The 25,951-nt window shown below is 43.3% G+C and overlaps 1 protein-coding gene across 3 annotated transcripts in view; it reads right to left on the bottom strand.

The window, feature by feature from the left end:
- The window catches only part of LOC132868896 (TBC1 domain family member 10A-like), an 85,660-nt gene that overhangs the window by 35,104 nt on the left and 24,605 nt on the right, over nt 1–25,951 (bottom strand). For all 3 annotated transcript variants that reach the window (XR_009650893.1, XM_060902171.1, XM_060902170.1), the window contains exons 2-4: nt 7,395–8,155; nt 569–668; nt 150–257 (exon numbers count right to left, since the gene is read on the bottom strand). Coding sequence is in view for 2 of the 3 variants with exons in the window: in XM_060902170.1 (XP_060758153.1) it covers nt 150–257; nt 569–668; nt 7,395–8,155 (969 nt within the window). In the remaining variant the exon portion in view is untranslated. The remainder of the gene's footprint in view (nt 1–149; nt 258–568; nt 669–7,394; nt 8,156–25,951) is intronic.

Raw genomic sequence — 25,951 nt, 5'->3', positions numbered from 1 at the left:
TCTGACACACAATAAATATATATATATATATATATATATATATATATATATATATATATATATATATATATATATATATAAATAAACTAGTAACATCAGAAATGTCAGAAGGACCGTGAAGTATTGTGTTAGAGGTTTTCTGGATATACCTCGAATTTGCCAATGTTTGCCATCAGAAGCTCCTCGCTGTTGGAAAGAAGCTGCCAAGCTCGAGCTCTCAGAGACGACGGGATTCCCTTCCTACAGCGCAGCTTTACCTACACACACACACAAATTCATGTGATATCAAGCGCAGGAAGAAAAAACAAATAGTTGGTATTCAGAGCTCTATTGAACATGCGCATACACTAATAATTACAGAAATGCATTACGCACCTTCATTTATCTATACACAGTAAATATTTCCCATTCAAGCTACAAGCAGAACATAATTCCAGATAAATTTGGATTAATAGCCCAATCAGCCTGATGTCCTTCAGTGAAGTGTTTCATCTCTCATCAGTCTCTCTCCTAACCATTATTTGTGGTGGTGGTGATGATTTTCTGGGAAACACGTTTCAGAACAGACCTTGGGGAAGCGGCGAGAGATCCACTTGTCCCAGTTTTTGAACATGTCCAACCACTTGATCTCTCGGTGCCGTGCCACCTCCAAGCTGATCTCCGCCGCACTGAGACACACAGGAATCCGACAGTAAAGATGTGGGATTGATAATGAATTTAACTACCATCATTTCCAACCTCTGATTCGGGAAAAATCAAAGAAAACGCCGATTAACTTGGAACTCCTAGTCAGGAGCTCATGGACAGTCTGCTCAACCTCAAGTCATCAAATCTTCCCTTTAAATGGCTTATATTGTATACACACAAGTATTGGCTTTAGATCCATCAGCGTACAGACCGACTGATTCATAAAATCACTTGTTCAAGCTAGAAAACTAGCAATACAGCTTGCTGTCTGAGAAGGAAATATATACATCACTCATTACATTTAACTGTTTTTTTTTTCCTATTTAGTAGCTTGAATTCACAAAGGATGAAAATCACATCATTCTGAGCTCCACTTCAGGGGAATGCAGCATAAACACACACATGCGCGCGCGCACACACACCAGTTAAAATGGATTAAAGCTATGTGGGGCATTTATTTATTTTTATTTTCTGAAGCTAAGACATGGAATAATTCCACCTTTTTACAATACTGTTCACCGAGAAATGTTGTGAGGCTGAGATAAATCATACACACAGTCTGCGTTCAAAATCAGCAGTAATAAGCCTTCATGTGGCCAAAAGTATCTGGACACCTGACCGTACATGATTCTTCCCTGAACTTGGAAGCACACAATGGTAGAGATGCATGAGATAGCATGACCATGCACCTGTGCACAAAGCTAGCTCCATGAAAACAAGGTGTGTTAAGGTTGAAGTGAAAGAACCCACACCCGCACAGAGCCCTGACTAAACTCAACCCCTCTGACTGCACCCCAGGTCTCGAAAATCGAGTCGAAAGCCTTCCCAGAATTGTAGAGGTCATAGAACGGGATGTTCAAGAAATACAGGCAAGCATATGATGGTCAGGTGTCCACAAACATTTAGCCTTAACGTATATGAACTTTGTTTTAAAACTCCAAACACACATACTCCAATCTTTTAAATACTTCACGGCTGATGGACGACATTCTGGAGTAAAGGGGACATTGTGTAAGTTTCACCGACCAGCCCGTGTTTAAACGGTTCTGCGAGATTAAATTTGACCTGGAGCGAGAACCCGATGGAGGAAGTAATAAGTAAACGTTAAAGGGAAGGAAGCAGGTTAAAGGAAGAGATACGCACATGTCGGTCCATTAGACAACACTATGACAGTAAAAGGAAGAGGGAGAGAGAGAGAGAGAAATGACAGAGAACCATTTGGCATTGTATGAGTCACACCGGGGTGGGGTGGGGGACGGGGGCTTGAGGTTGGGTCGGTATGAGTGTGTAGTGGGGAGGGGGATGATGGTGAGAAATGCAGGCAGAGAGAGAGAGAGAGACAGAGAGAGAGAGAGAGAGAGAGAGAGCGCATGAGACGGGGGATTTTGGAAAATATGCACAATACAAAGAAACAGGTGACAGACAGAAATAAATGAGAGACAGTCGAGACAGACAATGAGAAAAAAGATGCACGGGTGCGAAATGTACAACGTCAGTGAGGAGATGACAAGAATGAGCGATAATTAAAAAATAAAAGGGCCGTTAGAGAGACAAAGCAGTGTAGTGAAGAGATGAAAGAGCCTCTGACTGCGCTTAGATTTCACTCGTGTTACGGTTGTTACTGCGACATGAATGACTCCGTGACTGCCTCCTCAGGTGGTGTTTACATTAGACCGTATCCATATCGTTTTCGTCGCGGATGCACTGTCCGTGCACATTGAGACCCCGTCCACACGTAGCCGGGTATCTGCTAAATCGAAGATATTTTTCTACGTTTTTGCCTGTCATCCACATGAAAACACATCAAAAACGAATATTTAAAAAAACTCCGGGCAAAGTGAAGATTTTTGAAAACTCCGTGTATGCCTTTTCGTGTAGACAGAGATAACCGGAGGTTTGCGTTTTAGAACGTCACAATCTGTGCCAAAAAAATGACAACAAATCTGCCCTGACGTCAAACGTTCGACCTTTGTTTACTGCAGAAGCCAGATTAAGCATGGACTTAAGCTAGCCGCACACCACGGCGATCCACGCGGTACCGAACCGACCCATTTCAGAGCCGACTCCCGACAGGGCACGCACATATCCCCCGACTGTTGACGAGTGCAGTCACGATTGAAGCGACACGTGACAACTTAATAGCTTTGTGATTGGCTATTGGATATAGTTACTGTTAAATCCAACACTTGAAGATGCTACAGGCTGAATTACAAATGACACAACATGGAATATGTAGCGCACTATCTAGGCTGCATGAGCTATTATTCCCAACCTTAAATAGTGCACTTATATAGGGGAGTTAAAGCGATTTGGAATTCAGCCACACAACTTGAGCAGAGTGGCTTTCAAGCCCACTGTGTCTATGGATAAAGCTTCAGTCTATGGAATTACAGTATATACCTGCATTAGGTGCTACCAACACGTATTTCTCGCGCTAGAAATTGTGTTTAATGATGTCACGTGTTATATGCGAAAGATATGATTGGCTATTGCTAGCGACTCTCGCCGATCAGTCTGGCTCCCGATTAGTTTTTCGAATCGGCTGTGAGATGAGTCGGTACCATCGAAAACTAGTCTTTACGCCTGACTCGCGACTTCAGTTGGCTCGGTACGCTGAAAATCGGCGTAGTATGCGGCTAGCTAAAGAGTAATGGATCGGAGTAGTGCCTTGAAAGCGTTAATTATTGTGCAGGTGCTATTTACATCTTTAATTTTAGAAGCCCAACTACTGCTCCAAGAGCACAGGCGATGTGATTAGGGGGTAAGATTTGGGGAAATAATGCCATCTACAGGTTTGGAATGCTTATGAATGTGATTGAAAACGCAGATGTTCGGCTATGTGTGGAAGGGATTTTTTTCGAAGACGAGGTGGTGTGGATAAAACATTTTTATAAACGGAGGGGGGGAAAATGTTCGGTTTTAAAAATACCCGGCTACGTGTGTACATGGCATGAAACGCCGGGAAACGACTCCACAGGCGGAACAGTTTGAATCCGCCAGGGCCCACGTATTCAACCCAGTTCGTATCTGATCCGGTGCTGTGTAAACATTGAGGAACGAGGATACGCAGTGCTGAGCTCTAGCTGACGTCGTCATTGGACAACGTCACTGTGACATCCACCTTCCTGATTCGCTGGCGTTGGTCATGTGACGCGACTGCTGAAAAACGGTGCGGACGGCTCAGTCCCGAATCACTGCTCGTGCGCACCCTCCAGAGGGCACTCGCTGTTCAGGGCGGAGTGATTTGGAGCGCAGGATGCCTGAGTGCGGAGGAGGAAGCGCTGAGCCGCACTGAGGTTTATTTACACATTTCAACTTGCGTGCCGTCTAATTAGTCATGTGATTAGCGTATCCGTGTATTGGCGTTGCTGTGTGCACGCGAATCGTTTTAAAAACGTTAATCTGATGATCCGCTGATACGGTCTAATGTAAACACCACCCCAAACACATGGAAGAAGATTGAACTTTTTGGCCATCATGGGAAACTCCATGCATGGCACAAACAACACTGAGAACACCATTCCTACAGTGAAGCATGGTGGTGGCAGCATCATGCTGTGGGGATGTTTTTCATCTGCAGGGACAGGAAAGCTGGTCAGGACTGAAGGAAAGATGGATGGCACTAAATACAGGGCAATTCTGGAGGAAAACCTGTTTGAGTCAGCCAGAGGTTTGAGACTGGGATGAAGGTTCATGTTCCAGCAGGACAATGACCCTAAACATACTGCTGAAGCTACACTGGAATGGTTTAAAGGGAAACATTTAAATGTCTTGGAATGGCCTAATCAAAGCCCAGACCTCAATCCAATTGAGAATCTGTGGCATAACTTGAAGATTGCTGTCCACCAACGCAACCCATCTAACTTGAAGGAGTTGGAACAGTTTTGCCTTGAGGAATGGGCAAAAATCCCAGTGGCTAGATGTGCTAAGCTAATACAGACATACTCCAAGAGACTTGCAGCTGTAATTGCAGCAAAAAGTAGCTCGATAAATTATTGATTTTTTTTTTTTGGGGGGGGGGATACCTATGCGCACTCCAGATTTCTGTTTTTCATCTTAATTATTGTTTATGTCACTGTAAAAAAAATAATTTGCACCTTTAAAGTGGTAGGCATGTTGTGTAAATTAAATAATACTAACCCCCCAAAAATCCATTTTAATTCCAGCTTGTAATGCAGCAAAACAGGACAAACACGAAGGGGGATGAATACTTTTGCAAGATACTGTAGAGATTTGTGTCACAGTTTTGGTTTTCCATGTCCAGGATGTAGCTCGTATGAAAAATACGAGTGCCGTATTTCCCAGTAAAACACTCCTGTCTGTATAATATTACAAGATACAAGACGATGCCTTTTTTCGATCGTAAAGCTGCAGACACGAGGTTTACGTGGTCCAACTGGACAGCCATCGCCAGAGCTCCTGAGGAACCCTCACTACTTCCATATGTAAATGTCACTTACATTTTAACCCGTGTGCAAAACTCTTGAAATGTATCATTAACAAACCAGGTGTAGTCAAAGGAGAGTAAAATCTGCATTTATAGCGTCAAATCCGTAAAAATACAAATATGACGGCCGGTCTAACACAGGGCCCATAACTTCCTCTGGGAAGAGTTCAGAAATACTGAACAGAACATTCAGATAGTATTCAATGAGTCATGTTTGCTGCCTAACAAAAATCCATTAAATATGAAAAAATTCTAAAATCAGAATTTTTTTTTAAATTAGCCACGTTCATCATCATAAGGCTCCACTCTGTAACTCTGGACACACGCTGGGGCGGATGGGCTGCACCTGTTAAAATGGCCGCTGTAAAGCGTACAGTGAAGAGGATGTGGTCTGGAGATATTCTTGTTCTGTGAATTATTAATGGATGAGACATTCTGGTGAGCAAGTGATTAATTATTAATGATAAATTACAGTCAGGTGCCATGGAGACGACGCAGCTTCACTATTCCACATACGGCAGCTCTAATCACTGCACAGTGACATCACACACACTAAACACAGTGCAAGAGGAAAAGCAGAAAAGAGATGGTGATGGCAAAGATTTCTGTCAGCTGAATCTCTTCAACGTAAATTAATTTCATTCAGGAGCGTTTGAGACTTTAAGCAGATCAAGTGGAACTTTTATGATAAATGGCCGATTGGTCAGAAGGTAACTGCACAGCTTGGGGAGGGAGGGGGAGATGGAGAGAGAGAGAGAGAGAGAGAGAGAGAGAGAGAGAGAGAGAGAGGGAGGGAGATGGAGAGAGAGAGAGAGAGAGAGAGAGAGAGAGAGAGAGAGAGAGAGGTGGAGGGAGGGAGATGGAGAGAGAGAGATGGAGATGGATGGAGGGAGGAAGATGGAGAGAGATGAAGGGAGAGAGGAAGGCAGAGAGGAAGGGAGAGAGGAGAAAGACAAAGGAAATGCAGGAACAGGAGAAGATAAGGAGTAAACAGGAAACATGGACTGTTTAGTGCTTGAAGTGGTGTGTGTGTGTGTGTGTGTGTGTGTGTGTGTGTGTGTGTGTGTGTGTGTGTGTGTGTGAGTGAAAGAGAGAGAGAGAAAGAGATGGAGGGAGGGAGGGATGGGAACAGAGGTAGAGACGGAGGGAGGGAGAGGGAGAGAAAGAGATGGAGGGAGGGAGGGAGATGGATGGAGGGAGGGAGGGATGGGAACAGAGGTAGAGATGGAGGGAGGGAAGGAGAGAGAGATGGAGGGAGGAGATGGAGGGAGGGAGATGGAGAGAGATGAAGGGAGAGAGGAGAAAGACAAAGGAAATGCAGGAACGGGAGAAGATAAGGAGTAAACAGGAAACATGGACCGTTTAGTGCTTGAAGTGTGTGTATGAGAGAGAGAGAGAGAGAGAGAGAGAGAGAGAGAGAGAGAGAGAGAGATGGATGGAGGGAGGGATGCGAACAGAGGTAGAGATGGAGGGAGGGAAGGAGAGAGAGAGAGAGAGATGGAGGGAGATGGAGGGAGGGAGATGGAGAGAGATGAAGGGAGAGAGAGGGAGAGAGGAGAAAGACAAAGGAAATGCAGGAACGGGAGAAGATAAGGAGTAAACAGGAAACATGGACCGTTTAGTGCTTGGAGTGTGTGTGTGTGTGTGTGTGTGTGTGTGTGTGTGTGTGAGAGAGAGAGAGAGAGAGAGAGAGAGAGAGAGAGAGAGAGAGAGAGAGAGAGAGAGAGAGAGAGAGACAGGTGTGAGGTGATGGAATGACTATTTACCGCTGCTATAATGTAAGTGATAACAGGAAGTAACTTGTCTCTCAGACGTCCCACATCAATAATAAACCATTAAAACATGAATGCGTCACTCATTAATAAATTAAACATCGTAATCATTGCCGAATCGCTGTGGTATAAGCAGAATAAAACACTCCAGACTGTGTGTGTGGCCTCCCATGGTGTATTATTCCTAATCTTTAAATAGTTTGTCTGTAAAATAAACTTGTCCAAGACTTTAAGCATGTTATGTTTGACGTTATCAAACTTTAATGTATAAATCTTATTAAACCTAATCTTTACTATTTATATGAATCATAACTTTTAAAGCCCATATTTAAAGTAGCCAAAGAATAAATAAAACATGATTCAGATGATTTTTCGTTGTAACACAGAGTCACTATGAAGCAAATTCATAAATTTAAGGGTTTGTGTGTGTGTGTGTGTGTGTGTGTGGGGGGGGGGGGGGAATTAATTAATATTTAGGCTCCACCCACTTGCCCTCGCTGTACTGTGCTCCTCCGAGGAAGCCATATTTATCTGTGCGTCTCATAACTGGGCCGTTGAGCTCCGAGTCCGACCCGAGCGAGCTTCCATCTTCGCCGATGCCCGGCAGAGACTCCAACGTTCCCGACATCATGCTCGCTGACTCCAGATAGCTCAGCGTGTCCAGGGCGGGGCCTGATTGAGCAGGGGGCGGCCCTATAAACGGCACCGAAGAATCATGAACCACGAGACAGGGAGGATCAGGTTTCAGGTCGGACAACGGATCTGAAACGAAAGGGACAAGAGCAGGAGGAGACTGAGGAGGCGTGTGTGAGGTGGAGTTTGAGGTCAGGCGGAATGGTGTTATGGGATTCTGTGCTGGAGAAGATGGCGCTTCAGGATCTGCCGCTCCTCCCGGTGGTTCTGACGAGACGGTTTGCGCTGTGATCGGGGAATCTTCTTTTCCTCGGCTAGGAGGACAAGTGCTTTCTGGAGCAGCTGTAACAGGAGGAGGAGCAGGATTCTCAGGGAGTGGTGACATGGCCTCGCCGGCGTGTGATGAAGGGATAGAGGTCTCTTTAACTGGTCGCGGTAATACAGCGGCAGCCATGACAGCTCGGTCTCCGTACAAAGCGGATTTTGGGACAGTGGCAGGTTTAGGCGACTCTGAAGGGAGGGAGGGAGCAGAGGAAGGAGGAGGAGGAGCTACTGACTGATCAGTCATCGCCGGAGGAGAAGGGGTGAGGGCTGAGACCTCGGCCATCGCTCCTCTCTGGAAAGAAACGGAGAGAGACAGAGACAGTCAGGCACGTTGAGAAAAGTCTGAGCCAGTTAAACTGCAGTGTTTCGTCTTCATCAAATTATGAAGTGACGAATAATAAAAATACGCCACAGACACAGCAGAGCATATTATAGCTCTTAACATCCATATGATATAGTGCAACATGTGTTAAATAACCGGATAGAACACATGGAGGGAGACGGAGGGAGGGAGGGAGAGAGGGAGAGAGAGAGAGAGAGAGAGAGAAAGAAAGAACAGATACACAGATAGGGGTGGGCGATATGTATCGTCTGCGATGTCATCGTGAATGTTGTTTTGACGATGTGTAATTTTGCATTATCGAGTTTTTTTAATTAAGCCGCCAAAAATCAATACAGAGCGGAGCAGACCCGGCGCCAGACACGGACTGACGGACGGGCCTTGAATTGCTTTGGGGGGGGGCACACATTTTATACGCCAAGCCAGGGCAACACAACTGTTTCTAGCAACCCAGGAGAGCAGCACAGACGTGACGAGTTAAATATTCTAAGAAACCTATAAAGCAACCAAAACAACTTTCCAAAATGTATCAAACATTGCTCAGCATATTAAAAGTTTTTTTTTTTTTTGCTCCGCTGGCCTCACAATGCACAAAGCTGATTTCGGGTATCTACCAGAAGATGTCGTGATATGATCCCGTCCAGCAATAAAATGTGATTGGCTGAGACAGCTGCTCATTTACCCAGATACCATCTGAAGAAAAAATGCGATTGGTCGGTTGGTTCATTCCATGTCATTAACCCATTGGTTCCCAAGAAATATTAGTCCACGTTTATAGCAATGATCCAGAAATTATTACTAGTGTTTCTGTACTCACGGATAATAATGAATGAACCGATCAGCCGATTTCGAATAGTTTCAATACATTTTAAATTGAGCACATTTTTATTTATTATTGTTATACTGAAAAACTTTGACTTGTAGTTTACGTTTTTTTTTTGAGGGGGGAAAAAAAAAAAAAAACACAAGGAAGAAGAAGCTGTGACGGGCTCCTATCAGGCCAAGTGCGGTCACTCGCCGGCCACTTTCAGGCATCTTTTTCGGATTAGTGAGACCAGACCCTCTGAACATGAATGGGGAGATATCAATACTGGACTCTGTGAAAACTAACAGTCGCGAAGAGCATATGATTGAAATCGCCATGAAAAGTTGATTATACTTGAGTGTTAGGTTGGTTCTCATGACTCAGAAAAAGCTTTAAAATCCACTTTTCTCGTGGATTATTTTGACACTGCGCAGGCGCAGTACTTCTATAACGGCAGAAGAGGGACAGCGGAGCACGAAGCTGCAAGATGATTGGAAAGCTGTTGGTTCAGATCGACATATGATTGGTTGTTGGCAGCGGAACAGGCGGGATATTTGCAGACCCGTACTGCCGTCAGAGACGGTTGATTAGAATGTTTGCTGCCGTTACGAACTGTCAATTGAATTATTCATTTTTATTAATTTAAAGTTGTTTAAGAAAATAAATATGGCTTTTCCTTAAATACTTGTGTCACTGCAATGATTCTTTTAGTCATTGTAATTATTGTAATCTTTAAGCAAGTGTTTTTTTTTTTTAAATATCGTCAAAATATCGTTAAAATCCTAAAAAATATCGAGATATTATTTTTTGCCCATATCGCCCACCCCTATACACAGACAGGGTGAGAGAGTGATTTTTTTTCAATACCATGTCAGCACCTGAGGCTATATGATGACAAAAACATTTTTAGCAGATATTACAATTACTTTATAACAAATAAATAATTAAAACATAAAATTCCATAAAATATTTTTAAAAAAACAAAAACAAATAATGAATAAATGACTAAATGAGCGGCTTTAAAAACGTGACAGAAACTTGAACACTTGATGGTGGCACCTTCTTAAAAACATCCTCTAATGCCTCGGTCACAACCGGCCGTACGTGCTCCTACAGCCGGTCTACGTGCAAAAAACCCAAGAAACACACAGAGGGCGCACGTGAAACGCACGGAGGGCGCGTGTGTGACGTGCTGATTTTCGAGCCGTAGACTGGCCGCAGAGGTTCTTTGTCATGTCGAACAAACTCTACGGGCGCTTACGTTTTTTCAGGTTGCAAGACAAACTTACGGCCAACGTGCGTCTTTCTCCACGAACAAAAAAAAAGCAGCGATTTGGGAAATGCCAAAAATTGCACGGCCAAAAAAATCGTACGTCCAGTTGTGACCTAGGCTTAAGGTATTTCTGCAAGTAAAAAAAATGTAAAAGTTCTTTTATGGTGTTGAGCTCAGGACAGCAGAGTAAAATATGCCTGACTGTCAACAATGTCTTCCAAAAACAGCATGTTTGTGGTTCTTCGCCTTTTAATTAAAAAAGGAAAAAAAAGAAGAAAACCCCACCCATCAGTGAGCCTTGTACGGTATGTCCAATCCAAGACCTTGTGTATATATCACTTGGTCATGTTCATTCTGGAACGGTGATAAGAGTGTCTTTTTAAAAACAGGGTTAATTTCGTGAAATTTGTTTTTGAGACATTTCTCCCATTCAGTCTGCAACATGTCTAAAACATAGGACACCAGGGCAGGATACACAGAGAGACAGATGGATGGAGACATACACAGATGGACATAGAAATGTAGAGACAGAGGGACTGATGGAGAAGCAGACAGAAAGAACAGAGTTCGAGACTGATATAAAGACAGTCAGAAGGATAGACAGGTAGACATATACAGATGTTAAATAGGTAGACAGATAGAATCAGAGAGACAAATATAGACAGACAGATATAGGTACAGACAGGTAGACAGACAGACATATATAGACATTACACAGACAGAAAGACCGACACACAAATCAGAGCGAGGGATAGATAGAGACTGAGCGCTAGAAACAGACAAACCAACAGACACCTACACACCCAGACAGACGGACACAGATGTTAAATAAACACTTTATAAATATCTTGTTTTTCTAAACAGCATTTCCTTTAACTTCTAAAACTGTATATTTTGAGAATGTTGAATAAATCACAGCGAGTGTGTACATGTAACTCGTATCCATCGGTCACCAGAGATGTCCAGAAGCGCCGCCGACCGGCAGTTTTCTCCACCTACAGAGACGGTCTACGCCAGCTACTTGATCCCAGAAAAAACAAACAAAAACTTACTTGCCTTTCAATGTTCGAGTGATTTATATCGTCTCCGCTGCCCATAATTTGCTGCAAATCCATTTATTCCACCATGAAATTGTCTTCGATTCGGATCTAACATGACCGGAAGTGACGCCATATTTGTCGGATCGAGTCGCATGCTCTGATTGGCTGAGCCAGACCATGTGACCACGCCGTAGCAGACGACAGTAAAGAAACAGTTGGTGGTTGTTGCAGATGATTTCATTCTTTTCACAAAATGCCATTGAAGAAGAAACTAAAACCTTCCATGGGCCGAATAAATATAAAAAGTCTATGTTTTCTGCAGGTTTGTACATATAAATCGTAATTAATATTTTCATATCTAAGAACTGTCATTTTCATATCCAGAAGCTCCCCGGAGTCCCCGAGTTCCCATAGAGATGTCTGGTCCCTTCGGTAAGGCTTCATACTTAAAGTGCAAATTGTGTGCTGAAATTAAAACTATACAACACACGATACCACACCAGAAGCACATCAAGTTCATTACACGTGCACCAAATAAGCTCACTAGGGGTCGACCGATAATCGGCCTGGCCGATATATCAGGCTGATATTCTGAATTTTTAGGGTTATCGGTATCGGCCATAATTTCCACCGATATGCCGATAACATGCCTTTTTGCAGCCATTTCGTTCCTAATGCGACTGTCACTGCACGTCCTTTCCTGCTCTCGCCTCTCTGAGTTCAAGAACACGGTCCCGCCCACCACATCTGATTTGTTTGGCACAAGAGATATAGCCAATCGACACGCGTAGCTAAACGCTGTGAACTGTTTCAAGGCGGCCGTACGGGCACTCGGGCAGAAGCGGCACAAGGGATACAGCCAATCAATACGCGTAGCTAAACGCTGTGAACTGTTTCAAGGCGGCCGTACGGGCACTCGGGTAGAAGCAGATCCCACTTCAAGGTAAGGACACGCTGCTTTTGCCGCAATAAGTCACAAACACACAAGTTGCAAAAGCACAACATCATTATATGTTTACATTCTTCATCTACTACTCGTTAAAATTGTCCATTTGCATCTGTGTAGCCAGGCAAACTTAGCTTACGGAAGGAAACACTTGAATTAGCCTACAACCAACTAGTCTCGCTGAAACTACATGTAATGCTTCCTTCACTACAATATAATCCTCCTAAATCGGGAATATTAGGCTTGGGCATTAAAAGCATTAGAATGTAGATGGTTACTTGTTAAGTTGTTACATAACAGGGAGTGATAGCCGACTTTATGTTTGATTTTACTTTTTAAAAAATGCTGCAGGCAGCTCCCTACACTTGATTTGTTATTTAAAAACTACTTGAAGTTGGTAAGTCTTACTTAGTTCTTAGTGTAAAAGAATCCAGAGTGTATTTTCATTTATTTTCCACTGAAAATGGTGAGCTGTAATATAGTAGGGAGTGATTTATTTTTTTTATTGGTGAATATTTATTTTATTATTATTTTATTTCTCATTTTATTCTAACTAATGTTTGACTTTATTATACAAATGCTGCTGGCATCTCCCTGCACAAAATTTCATGTTCAATTTCACAATTAAACATACATTTCATGGATATGAAGGTCTGTCTCAGTGTGTGCTATGTTTAATTTCATGTGAATTATAATGTTTACATTTATCAGTTGCACATATCGGTTATCGGCATCCCAATTCCATAATAATCGGTATCGGTATCGGCCCTGAAAAAACATATCGGTCGATCCCTAAAGCTCACCATGTAGTTGTGTTACACAGCCAAGCAGCGTACTACAGAGGGGAACTGAGAAAGCCAAACACACACACACACACACACACCTGGAGGGAAATTTCATACACATGTTGCAACTATTTTACAAGGAAATGGTTTGCAATTTATTAGCTGAGAACGCACCAGAAGGCATGCAAATTTCAAAAGCCTCCAGCATTAGTGCACTTTTGGCACGCCGCGGGAGCTTCACCACCACAAACTCCAGAGCCACCTACTACTTTTTTTATCCAGCTACTTCAGATTTTCTAGAGAACCCTGTGTGAGAAACGCTAACTAGCCAACGAGTTACTCAGCAGTGTTTACTAATTTGCATATTCATATCTCCTTAGATATACAGATGTTCATAGTGTGTTTACTTGTGTCCTGGGCATTCCAGCATCATCACAGAAAGCTGATCTGTAATTGCTGAGGAGACGAGACAAGGTTCTGCAGGCCTAGAAATTCGTATGTTTTTTCACCAGCCAGCCGGACTAGTTCCCTTCCAAAGTACGTAACTCGCCAAACAGAAAATCAACTCGCCAAAATTTGTTCATGTATGAATTTTACTTCTGTCAAAAATAACACAAAAGGGAGTAGTTACCATTGTTCATGACTAATGTACCAGTGTTTGAAATACCCGTCTGCAGTCTGCATTTTGCAGAATGATTTTCAAGATTGCAGAAGAAAAATTAAACAGCCTGCAATTTTGCAGAATGAAAAAAAAATCAGGCTCGGGATTCAATGGTTCTCAATTTAGCAAACTAGCGGCGCTGTAAATAAACAAACCTGCGCCGCGCGAACCTGATGGCGTTTTCCAGGTCAAAGTTGAGCAATATTTACGTAATACCGACGAAAGGCGACGACAACCAAATAAGGGCAGTTGCCATTTTCCGATATAAGATTTCGTCACTTTTAATTCCCGCTGGGAGGACCCGACAACTACCTCGGCAGTTTCCGCCATGCATCTCCCAGAATTCAATGCGGGACAACAAACATGGCTCCCAAGAAGAGGATTGTTTCTTCGGGGCAAGAGTCCGACAAAAACGCCAAGAAAACAAGGATGATTTTGTCGTATCTCGGCAAAACCGGCAGCCAGTGTGACTCCAACAACAGCGATAGATCGCGCGTCCGCGAGGGGGACAAAAATGAAGACGGTCGCTGTTATAGTTGGATACATATATATTGGTAAATTGTATAGGTTTGTATATATTGTATTGTTGACTCATGCAAAATTATACTATTATATCCCTTTTGAAGACAGCAACAGTATTTTATCTTTATTCATAGATACTTTCGAATATTTTGTTTTCTCATACCAAGCTACACTAATACATGTTTTGTGTACATGTTCATTTTTTTTTTTTTTACTAGTGCTGTCTTGCCTGTGGTGCAGACTAGCACAAAGTAAAACAGTTGCCCTGTAAAGCCTAGGTCACAACCGGACGTACGATTTTTGGCATTTCCCAAATCGCTGCGTTTTTTTTGTTCATGGAGAAAGACGCACGTTGGCCGTAAGTTTGTCTTGCAACCTGAAAAAAAACGTAAGCGCCCGTAGAGTTTGTTTGACACGACAAAGAACCTCTGCGGCCGGTCTGCGGCCAGTCTACGGCTCGAAAATCAGCACGTCACACGCGCGCCCTCCGTGCGTTTCTTGCGTTTTTTTTGCACGTAGACCGGCCGTAGGAGCACGTACAGCCGGTTGTAACCGAGGCATAAGACAAAGCTCATAGGTTCAGTTCTGTAGCTCTCAGTAGTTCTGTAGCTCTCAGTTCTGCCATGATTAGTTTGTACCCAGTTCTCTGTTGTTAGTTTAGAGCAGTGAAGCCCCTGCAGTAGTTCTCAGTTCATGACCTTGCACTTTAGAAGCCAGGCAAACACAATGAACCCAAACGTCTTTCCATTTGCCAGTTGGGTTTTATTCCTTAATGGCAGGGCCTGAATTTCATTTTTCAGAATGGGTGGGGAATTCCTAGCCTGGTCCCGCCCATCCAAAGTGTGACGCAACACGAGGGCCTGTTGCGAGCTTAGTCTGGCAAGGCAAGCTATCTCCAGCTCTTCCAAGCTCCCGAAAAATCGGGAGCCAATCAACTTTGAGCATCTCCAACGGCCCTGGGTAGAGGCGTGTTCAAGGCACTGACGTAGTAGAACTGCGACCGGAAGCCATAGATTGTTTACAGAATCTATGCCGGAAGCGCTTCATTCACTAGAAACATTACGAACATGGAGCAGCGGCAAGCCTTTGACACAGCGGTAGATGCTGTATTGAAAGCATTTAACGGGAAGTTCTCATTGAAAACGGAGCCAAGAGCAGCCCTGGAGGTATTTATCTTCTTGTTACTCAAGCAGTTTCCGTCGCGTCACATACGTCAGAGGAAAGAGTGATGTGATTGGTTTAAGCTTCGTCACAGCCTTTTCTGGCTTCGACCAGTAGCAAACTGAGGCATTTCAGGGAAGCGGGTCAACCACGCACTTTGGGAAACGGTTGGGCTTAATATCTTTGCCAGATCAAATGCTTGCAGAGCTCTGAAGTCGCGTTAGCCAGACTAGGGAATTCCCCCCCCTCAGTGACTCAAATTGGGGGGGTTTACACAGTTTGGGGGGGATTTATACAGTTTGCGGGGAACGCTACTTGCGGGCTTAAATAGCTTAGGTCTTGACTGACTGATTGCTTTATTCCGAACAGTAAAGAAGATATAAAAACAAACAAAAAAACAAAAAATAAAAATTAAAAATGCAATCATCAAAACATCGTCATAAACAGAATAGTGTAGCCACAAGGCAATAACATAATAATGTTCGGAAAGGATTAGGAAGAAGTAAATAACTTATCAAATCCTAACCCTCTATACCACCGCTAATCAAACGTCACTTTCCACCATAATAAACTATATATACAAAAGAAAGCAAAAATCAACCTTACCTTCTGCCACTACTCAGATTGAAGATCTCTACAGTAACTTTTTGTCACCATTTGAGGGATCCTTTTTAGTAGACTTTTCATTTTGATATCTCCAAATTGGGATAGCATTGTCAGACAAAGGGTGGATAAACGCAAGTATTATTCCCACCAGCCGTCTAAGATATGGACTGTTCAGTCTCGGGTGGAGGGTAGAAAACCACCACAAAATGAAAGAGATCCTTTACAGCATGACATTGCTGACTGACTGTTATGCCATCAAACACCAATAGCCTTTTTCTAGCAGTGCGAGTAAGGCTCGAGGAAGAGTTTGGAAGGTTGTGTGCCTTTTAGTTAAGCTAATTTTACACCTCCTTAGTGTTGCTTTACACAGCTGCTTCTTCCTCATCTTCATGCACTATTCTTCAAGTGTCACTGCTTCATTTAATTACAAAAAAAGAAAAAAAAAATCAGTCTGTTCTTAATAGCACTCAATGAATTTATTAACTTGGTTTTAATCATATGTTTACTGAACCACTGACACAAGTCTAACTTAAAATCTAACTTAAACCAGTCTGCTGACATTTCAGGATTCTCTTAACTATGTTTGTGTGATTTGTCTCTTCTTTTAGTGGCCATCTCTTTAATCAGTGACCTTTGCTTTTTCCTTTTATAACATTTTTTATATAATCTTTATCAACTTTTATATCATTTTTCTGGCGGCACGGTGGTGTAGTGGTTAGCGCTGTCGCCTCACAGCAAGAAGGTCCGGGTTCGAGCCCCGTGGCCGGCGAGGGCCTTTCTGTGCGGAGTTTGCATGTTCTCCCCGTGTCCGCGTGGGTTTCCTCCGGGTGCTCCGGTTTCCCCCACAGTCCAAAGACATGCAGGTTAGGTTAACTGGTGACTCTAAATTGAGCGTAGGTGTGAATGTGAGTGTGAATGGTTGTCTGTGTCTATGTGTCAGCCCTGTGATGACCTGGCGACTTGTCCAGGGTGTACCCCGCCTTTCGCCCGTAGTCAGCTGGGATAGGCTCCAGCTTGCCTGCGACCCTGTAGAACAGGATAAAGCAGCTACAGATAATGAGATGAGATATCATTTTTCTATTCTCACGTCCGATCTGATCATCCCTGTCCTCTGTTTAATGTCTACAATTAAAATGAGAAAACACCATCAAACTGTTCTTAACACTGAATGAATTTACAAACTTTGTTTCAGTCCACAGATACCCCTTTTCCACCAAATCAGTTCCAGGGCTGGTTCGGGGCCAGTGCTGGTGCTGGTTCACAACTCGTTCAACTTGCGAACCAGCTGAGAACCAGTTTGCTTTTCCATAGCTCGTGGTGCTAAGGGAAGCCACGTCATTACGTCGCTGTATACGTCAGTTACGTCGCTACGTTTACATAAACCTTGGCGCGAATATCGAAGCAAAAACACGGAAGAAGCAGCAGCAGCAACAATAATAATGGATGACTTCGCATTTGTACAGCTGCTGCTTCTTGTCATTTAAAAATGGCGACCTTTCGCGGTCTTGTTATTGTTGTTGGTCTTAACAACTCCACCCCCCCACTGACGTAAGCGGTTCTTTCCTCTGGCCCAGCAGAGAGTTGGTGCTAGCCTGGAACTGGTTTTTCTGGCCCCAGAGCCAGTTCTTTGTCAGTGGAAACAGAAAACCCGGTTCCAAACTAAGCACTGGCCCCGAACCAGCCCTGGAACTGCTTTGGTGGAAAAGGGACAATATAGAACGTTAACCTGACAACAGTCTTTGTTGACTTTTCAGGATTCTCTTATACCATATAGCCCTGTCTCCTGTGTCATATGTCATCTTTAATTTAAAAAAAAAAATAATAAAATTGTTCTCAAACACTGAACAATTCATCTTTGCTGAGTGCAGGATTCTTGTACATATGTAGTCTTTCCTACTCTTTCTCCTAGTGGTCATCTTTTTTGTCAGCATCAGTGTCCTTTGCTTTTCCTTGTAAACACTTTTTTCTTATAGTCATGCTCTGTTAGCCTAGTAAACTAGACCCACCCGCCTAGCGGCCAAAAATATTTTTTGCCTGCGAGTGGGTCTAGCCTCGCACCATATAAACAAAAACACCCCGGGCATCAAATCGTGCCCGCCAATCACAACGCAAGGTTTTTGTTTGGATTCTTTGGGCGGGCTTTTGCAGGAGTGACGACAAAGCTGCGCGACGCTGGAGAAAGCGCAACAGGAAAGATGGCTACGGGCTAGTGAACAGCGCGCGTTTGACTCCGCTTTGGAATCAGTTTTAGAAGAATTAGACTTGGAGTTTTCGTTGAAACATGAGCAGGAAGAGGCTCTCCGCTCAGTCCTTTTCAAGAAGGATGTTTTCGCTGTTTTGCCGACCGGCTACGGCAAAAGTCTGATCTACCAGCTGGCTCCGCTCGTAGCCAAAAGGATGGGGCTAGTTTGTGCAGTACGAAGAATTAATAAACAGCTTTGAAACATTACTTTTTGATTGTTTCTTATTTTCCCGTTATTTTAAATTTAAGGGAAATTATTTCACCAAACACCACTAAATAAAAACTCTCAAAAACAGTTTAAGCAAACCCTTGAAAAAAATAAGTGTATGTTAAGTATGTGGTACAGACTCCAAACTTGTGGTCATCATCTCCAAACTTCTTAATATCTAGAACCTGTTTATTAATTAATACGCATTTTGAAAAATTATTTATTTCAAGGCCTCCCCCACTGCTTTCTGTCACTCTGACTACGTCACAGTCACTGTTGCGCTGATTGGTCAGAGCGTTGGCCTATACGCACAGAGACAGTTTGAAAAGACAGCGGGTTGTTCCACCCACACCCTTCGGAAATGTCTACGAGCGAGGCCAGACTAAATATTCACATTTAGTCTGGCTTGCCAGGCTAATGCTCTGATCTAATCCTTGTCCTCTTCATGTCTCTTTAAAAAAAAAAAAAACGTATGAATGAATTTATGAACTTTTTATTTACATGACCAGTCTTTGCTGACCACAGCACTGCATATCTGTGCAGTCTTCCCTTTTCTTAGTAGTCATCTCTGATCTGCATCAGTATCCTTTGCAAATTCCTTTTGTCGCTCCTTTTCCTTGCTTTAATCTCTCCCTGTCCTCCGTCGCCTCTGCTTCATCTTTTTCCACTTGATTACAGCTCTTTTGAAATCGAACTGCTCTCGGGGAGGGCCAAGCTCAGAAACGATCACTAAATTGGTGAGGCTGGTGTTACTCAATGAATTTCTGAATTTGGTCTTAATCCTGTTTTGTGTGCTGAACCCACGTTCGCATGCCACACTGGCAACTGGCATGACCATTGCCATCTTAATGGAGTTTCTCCATTTCAGTGAAGATGCCACCATGATCATGCAACACAGACTCTGCAAACTGTTGAAAGGAGAATAAAGCATACAAATCGCTGGAAACCGTGACTTGCTTAAACAATGCGAACTCTGACCGAGCTTCATCTGCACTTACATCAGTTGAAAAGTGTGCTAGGAGGTTTTCAAGTTTCTCTGCGCCATAAAGAGAAAAATTTTCAGAGGATTGCTTTGCCACTATGGCTTTTTTTGGTTCCAAAACAGTGAACCATGACAAAATAGTGAGTGCATCAGCAGGGAATCTTCTGTCAATTTCATCAATAAGTGCCCCAATATACTGTACCTACTCTTCATGTTGTCAAAGGCAGGCTTTTGAGTGTTGAGGTCAAAAAGCTTGTCTCCTTTAAACTTGTTGCCATCAAGAGAGCTAAAGAATTCCTGCTCTGCTGGGCCAGGGTGGACTATTATTTCTCTCATGCCCCTTTTCCACCAAAGCAGTTCCAGGGCTGGTTCGGGGCCAGTGCTTAGTTTGGAACCGGGTTTTCTGTTTCCACTGACAAAGAACTGGCTCTGGGGCCAGAAAAACTGGTTCCAGGGTAGCACCAACTCTCTGCTGGGCCAGAGGAAAGAACCGCTTACATCAGCAGGGGGGCGGAGTTGTTAAGCCCAACAACAATAACAAGACCGCGAAAGATCGCCATTTTTAAAGGGGTACCAAATATAACAGTTGCTGATGTGACAAAGTAACGTATTCTTAAGTATTCTATCAAATTTATATACTAGAAAACCAGGGCTCGAAATTAACTTTTTTTCTTTGTGTCCCCCAGTGGTCCCGAATTCTGTGTTGTATTGTCCCGAATGGAAGCAATAGTGTCCCCATTTTTTTCCTCTCTGAAATAACCAGTGGTTAATATTATCATATGAAGTTACTATTATATTTGTAACTACACGATTTTGAACCCTTTATATCATTTTTACAATAAGTCACAAAACACAAGTGACACATGTCCTATACATCATCTACTTCAAAATTACAGTTATTGCATTTTCAGTTTATTAAACTTTGGCGATCTCACTGTATGAATAGATACCCGTTTATTTAAAGGGGCCAACTAGCTCATTCAGAAAATGTTTCAACTCCCTACATCTGCAGTACACTTTAGTTGAAAATAAGACCCCTTTTATGTTCATTTCATCTACTTATACCTTGAATATCTGTTGGCATATATAAGGCCAACTTATCATTTTCACCATTACCGTTATCCATTTTTATGTAATATAGATGTTTTGAAAGCCATCAGCCATACCATCAATGGATGAAATGCCTTTGAGCAAGGCACCGACCCCAACATTGCTACAGGGACTGTAACAGTGTAAAAAACCGTAAAGTCACTTTGGATAAAAGTGTCATAAGTGCAAACAAAGCAATGTAATGCAAGTTTTTTTTTTTATTGTCACCTTTAGTCATAGAAATCATTTACATTATTTACAGTGCTTAATTTCATTTTCTTTGACCTAGATAAATTTCCCATTCATTTCTATGGAATTATTTGAAAAACTACACACATTTTCAAACATCCGCTGCTCTGGCATGCTTTCACCTAGAGACATGATTCAAACTTTAAAACGTAGAGAAACTTCTCCTCTGTGGATCTGGCATTCAACTTTTTGCTAGGTTCTATACTTTTGGCTCAGACCCAGCTCAAACACCATGTGGGTTCCTGGAGAAAGTCCGGCTTTATAATGGGTGTCTATTGCGTTACACACCAGTGGAGCTCGTTAAGTTAGAGTGTAGAGAGCTTGGAAAAATAGCTCAAACTTTCTCATTTAAACTGTGCTTTCAGCCCCAATTTTCACTCTACACACAATTTTCTCAAAAGTAGTAGCCACACTTGTCCTGATTCACACAATGTGTCTCCCTGAGCGATAGGACTTGGAGTTTTTGAATGAGAAGCCTGAAAGTCAGGAGAAGGCAGGCGCGCAGCCCCATAGACTCACATTATAAACGTGGCTGCGCTTTGATTGTTAAATCAGAAAAGCCACTCGTTTTTAACTCGCTCTAGTGTCCTCAATTTTTACACTACAGACAAAAAAAGTACATCAGTGTGTTCAGGAGACCCTTGTGGCACTCAATGTGAAATAATTTTGTGAATATCTCCTTCCGTTTTCGTGTAAATCCCCGTTGTTTGGAGGGAGCGCTCTGACGGAAAGCTGCCCTTTTTGTGTGCCCCTCCCCCACCCGCACGCTGAGCAGAGAGACACAAAAATACAGTCCAGCTCAGCTCCGGCAACTGTGACTGCTACGCGCACTGCATCACTCTCACGATTTCCCCCGGGGGAATTGTCGTCTCTAGATCTATTTTTTCCATTGTCCCGGGATTGTCCCAATTATGATAATTTTGTGTCCCAATGACATTTTTTATGGTCCCCGGGACGTCGGGACACCATTAGTTTCGAGCGCTGTAGAAAACAACGAAATATCTTGGTAATTGTAAATATAATAGTCGGTACGCTAAACGGCACAAGAGTCGCCATTTTTAAAAGACCGTGACGTCAGCGCTACCCACTGCACTAGGAGAGAAGCGCGTAATCATGGCGTCGGGCGCATCAAGTGAAAGCGACAGCTCTGTTGAATCATACGAAGAGATCCCGCAAGACACACTGCAAGCAGACTATGGCTTAGAAGGGTACCAGTTTGAACCTAGGAGAGGTACTCTCGACTCCGGTGATGACGAAAGAAGAGAAGAAAGCTCGAACTCACTTGGTGTTTTTCAGCGGAAACGAGTGAAAAGACACGTCTGGAGGATCGTTATGCTTTCCATCGGTCCTGTTATTACACCCGAAAGCAACACACTGTGGCATTGTGTAGCCGATCACTTACAATTCATCCTACTTTCCGATTCACACGTGCTATTCCCAACCTCAATGAGCCAACACAACTGGGCACATACATGCGTCATGAGTGTTACGCAGAGAAAATGAACGTGCATTCTGATTGGATAAAATTAATATCATGGCAGGCTGTTCAAACTGCGGAAATAGTTTGCTCGAGCTACTTTCAAAACACTATAACTTTCCAACCTTAGAACAAAAAACTTTTGTAAGGTTCATTAATGTGTGTTTTATTGTTATATTTACTCTATATATTGCCCTCTGTTCCCCTTTAAGCGACGAGAAGCAGCAGCTATACAAACGCGAAGTCATCCATTATTATTGTTGTTGTTGCTGCTGCTGCTTCTTCCGTGTTGTTTTTGCTTCGATATTCGCACCAAGGTTTATGCAAACGTAGCGACGTAACTGACGTATACAGCGACGTAATGACGTGGCTTCCCTTAGCACCGCGAGCTATGGAAAAGCAAACTGGTTCTCAGCTGGCTCGCAAGTTGAACGAGTTGTGAACCAGCACCGGCCCCGAACCAGCCCTGGAACTGATTTGGTGGAAAAGGGGTATGAGAGCCTCTTTGGTACCTTCAACCATTGGTTGGACTGTGGAGAAGTCCAGATCTTGTCTTTGAAAATGTTTAGAGAGAATGACAACATGCGCAAGTACATCTTTGAGTGTGTGGCAGAGGGAAACAAAATTGAACTGCCTGACAGAGTTCAGTAAACCTTTGGCTTTGTCAGCATCCTGGTTATTGGATGCAGCCATGTGTTCCAGGACATCTCTAAGAGATTTCGGTGATCTACACACCACAGACACAGCATTGTGGACCGAGAGCCACCTGACTGTATGTGGCTTGGTGAAGTTCAGTTCAGCCTCATCTACCCGTCTCTGCAATTCATGGAGCTTGTTGCTCCTAACAGCTGAGTTACTGAAAAACAGAAAAATAGACTTTAAATCTTCTTGAAATTTTTTCACACATCTGGCTGCATCACTGGCCGCGAGAGAAAGTTGATGAGCAGTGCAATGTACCCCGATCAAAGCAGAGTTGAATTCACCTCTGAGTTTCTTAATAACTCCTTGGCGGCAGCCGGTCATGACCGCAGCTCCATCAGTACAGACTGCTACAAGTTTTTTGCCTTCCAATTTCTTTTCTGTCATCAACTTCTTTACATCCTCAAATACGGTATCTGCTCTTCCATCCATAATTTCACTGTTCCTGAACAATGCTGTTTTAATCTTGTCATCATTTATGTACCTCACATATGTAATAAGTCACTTCATGTTACTTACATCAGTGGACTCATCTAGTATTAAGGCAAACACAGGACTTTTTAAAGCACAGCAGCGTCAAGATCTTCTGTGAGTGTGTCTCTTCTTGCCCCTTTTCCACCAAAGCAGTTCCAGGGCTGGTTCGGGGCCAGTGCTTAGTTTGGAACTGGGTTTTCTGTTTCCACTGACAAAGAACTGGCTCTGGGGCCAGAAAAACCGGTTCCAGGGTAGCACCAACTCTCTGCTGGGCCAGAGGAAAGAACCACTTACGTCAGCGGGGGGGCGGAGTTGTTAAGACCAACAACAATAACAAGACCGCGAAAGATCGCCATTTTTAAGCGACGAGAAGCCGCAGCTGTACAAACGCAAAGTCATCCATTATTATTATTGTTGTTGTTGCTGCTGCTGCTTCTTCCGTGTTGTTTTTGCTTCGATATTCGCGCCAAGGTTTATGCAAACGTAGCGACGTAACTGACGTATACAGCGATGTAATGACATGGCTTCCCTTAGCACCGCGAGCTATGGAAAAGCAAACTGGTTCTCAGCTGGCTCGCAAGTTGAACGAGTTGTGAACCAGCACCAGCCCCGAACCAGCCCTGGAACTGATTTGGTGGAAAAGGGGTATGTGATAGCCTGGTGCATTTCTGTTGCTCCCTTCTCATTCACATAAGTTCCATAACTGGCTGGTGACAGTTTTTTGAAAGCGGGACACTCCATCTCCTTCAAAAATTTAACTATGGGGCTAAATTTTGAGTTGGGCAGTTCTGCAACAAAGTATGCGGGTTTTAGGCCTTTTGTTTCCTCATCGCACTGTAACTGGGCTACCTCGATTGCGTTAGCCATGGCATTCCTTGCTAAATTAGCCTCACGCTTGCGTTTCATTGCTGCGGTATGGGAAACGCCATTTGAATGGCGAATTAACGTTGACGTCTTAAAACATCTGCTTTTAAAAATTGCAGTGCTATGGGCTTTGCAGCTCATTTCACCATCATTAAATTCGAGCCAAGGATATTTTCAGCCAGGTTGCCTGAAAGTTGTTTCTGCGCGTCCCCCTTTGCAACGTCGACGTTAACGTTAGCCGTCTCGCCCTGTGTATTCTCAGCAGTATTCTCAACAGTAGCGCTCACACTGCTATTACTAGGGCTGAACGATATATTGTTATCGTATCCATATCTAGATATGAACATTCAAGATATTAATATCGAAAAAGCAACGAGAAAGACGATATAGATTTCCCCTCCCCGCGCTCGCCCTGCATGTACAGCTCTGGCAGTCACAACAAACATCATTTTTACGATTGCCCTTGAATGCACCGCTAACCTTATTTCATGCTTGCTGTGGATCGACAGCTGAAGCCAACCAATGACAAACATATGAGGGCGGGAGTGAGGGAGACGGAGACCGACGTGCACGCACACTACAGACACAGCGGGGAAATTAAAAAGAAAGAAAGAAAATGAGTGCGGAAGATAATGCGGCCAGTGGCGGTGCGGAATCTGACTTGGTGCCAAAACATAAATCATCCTCCATTATTTGGAGGTGTTTTGAATTCAAAAAGGACGATGTTAACCAGAGTGAGGTGTTGTGCAGGTCGTGCTTAGCAAAAATTGCGACAAAGCAAGGTAGCACAACAAACATGTTTCACCACCTGAAACACCACCATCGCGTGCTGCACGAAGAGTGTACGGCAATGAGAGAAACACCGGGGACTTCTCAGTCATCCCAAAATAAGCCAAAGCAAAGTCTGATTGCTGATGCGTTCAGTAGCGTTACACCGTACGAGTCGACGTCCACCAGACATAAAGAAATTACAGACACTATAACATACCACATTGCAAAAGACATCGTACCTGTGTACACCGTCTTGAAAGAGGGCTTTAAAAAAAAAATGTTTCGGACGCTGGACAAGCGTTATAAAATACCATCCCAGTAAAATGTTTGATTTGTAATTTATTTATTCGTAATTTATGTTAATGTTGATGACTGGCAGTGAGTTCTTAAAAATAAAACTGCACTTTCCACATTTTTTTGTATTATGTTTTTATTTTTCTGAAAAATGCTTGGTTTTCATCGAACCCGTAGTCATATCGTATCGTATCGATATCGAGATATCTGGCATGAATATCGAGATATGAAATTTTGTCCATATCGTTCAGCCCTGGCTATTACCACCATCAGATTCAGGAGTTTTCCTCTTAGCAGGGGAAACTTCTGCCACTGCACTTGTACATTTTAGCCAGCGGTCCAGGTTTGTTTTACAGCGAAAGTCCGAGAGAGGAAGAGTGCGCGCGTTGTATCTGTCTGTGCGTGTGTGTGAACTGTCTGTGTCTGCCGTTTTTTTTTTTCTGAGTAGGCTACGGGGGGAGAGGTGGGTCAGTCAGTAAAAGGAGGGTTCAATTCAAGTAACCTTGAGAACAGAAGGTAGTCACGCATTCACACTGATCCATTATTAGATTGACGTTGTCAGGCAATGCAGTAATGTGTGCGGGAATCTCTCACATCAGA

This window comes from Neoarius graeffei, chromosome 20 (genome assembly GCF_027579695.1).
Source record: "Neoarius graeffei isolate fNeoGra1 chromosome 20, fNeoGra1.pri, whole genome shotgun sequence".
NCBI classification, from domain to species: Eukaryota; Metazoa; Chordata; class Actinopteri; order Siluriformes; family Ariidae; genus Neoarius; species Neoarius graeffei.
This window is presented reverse-complemented; position numbering and strand designations above follow the sequence as displayed.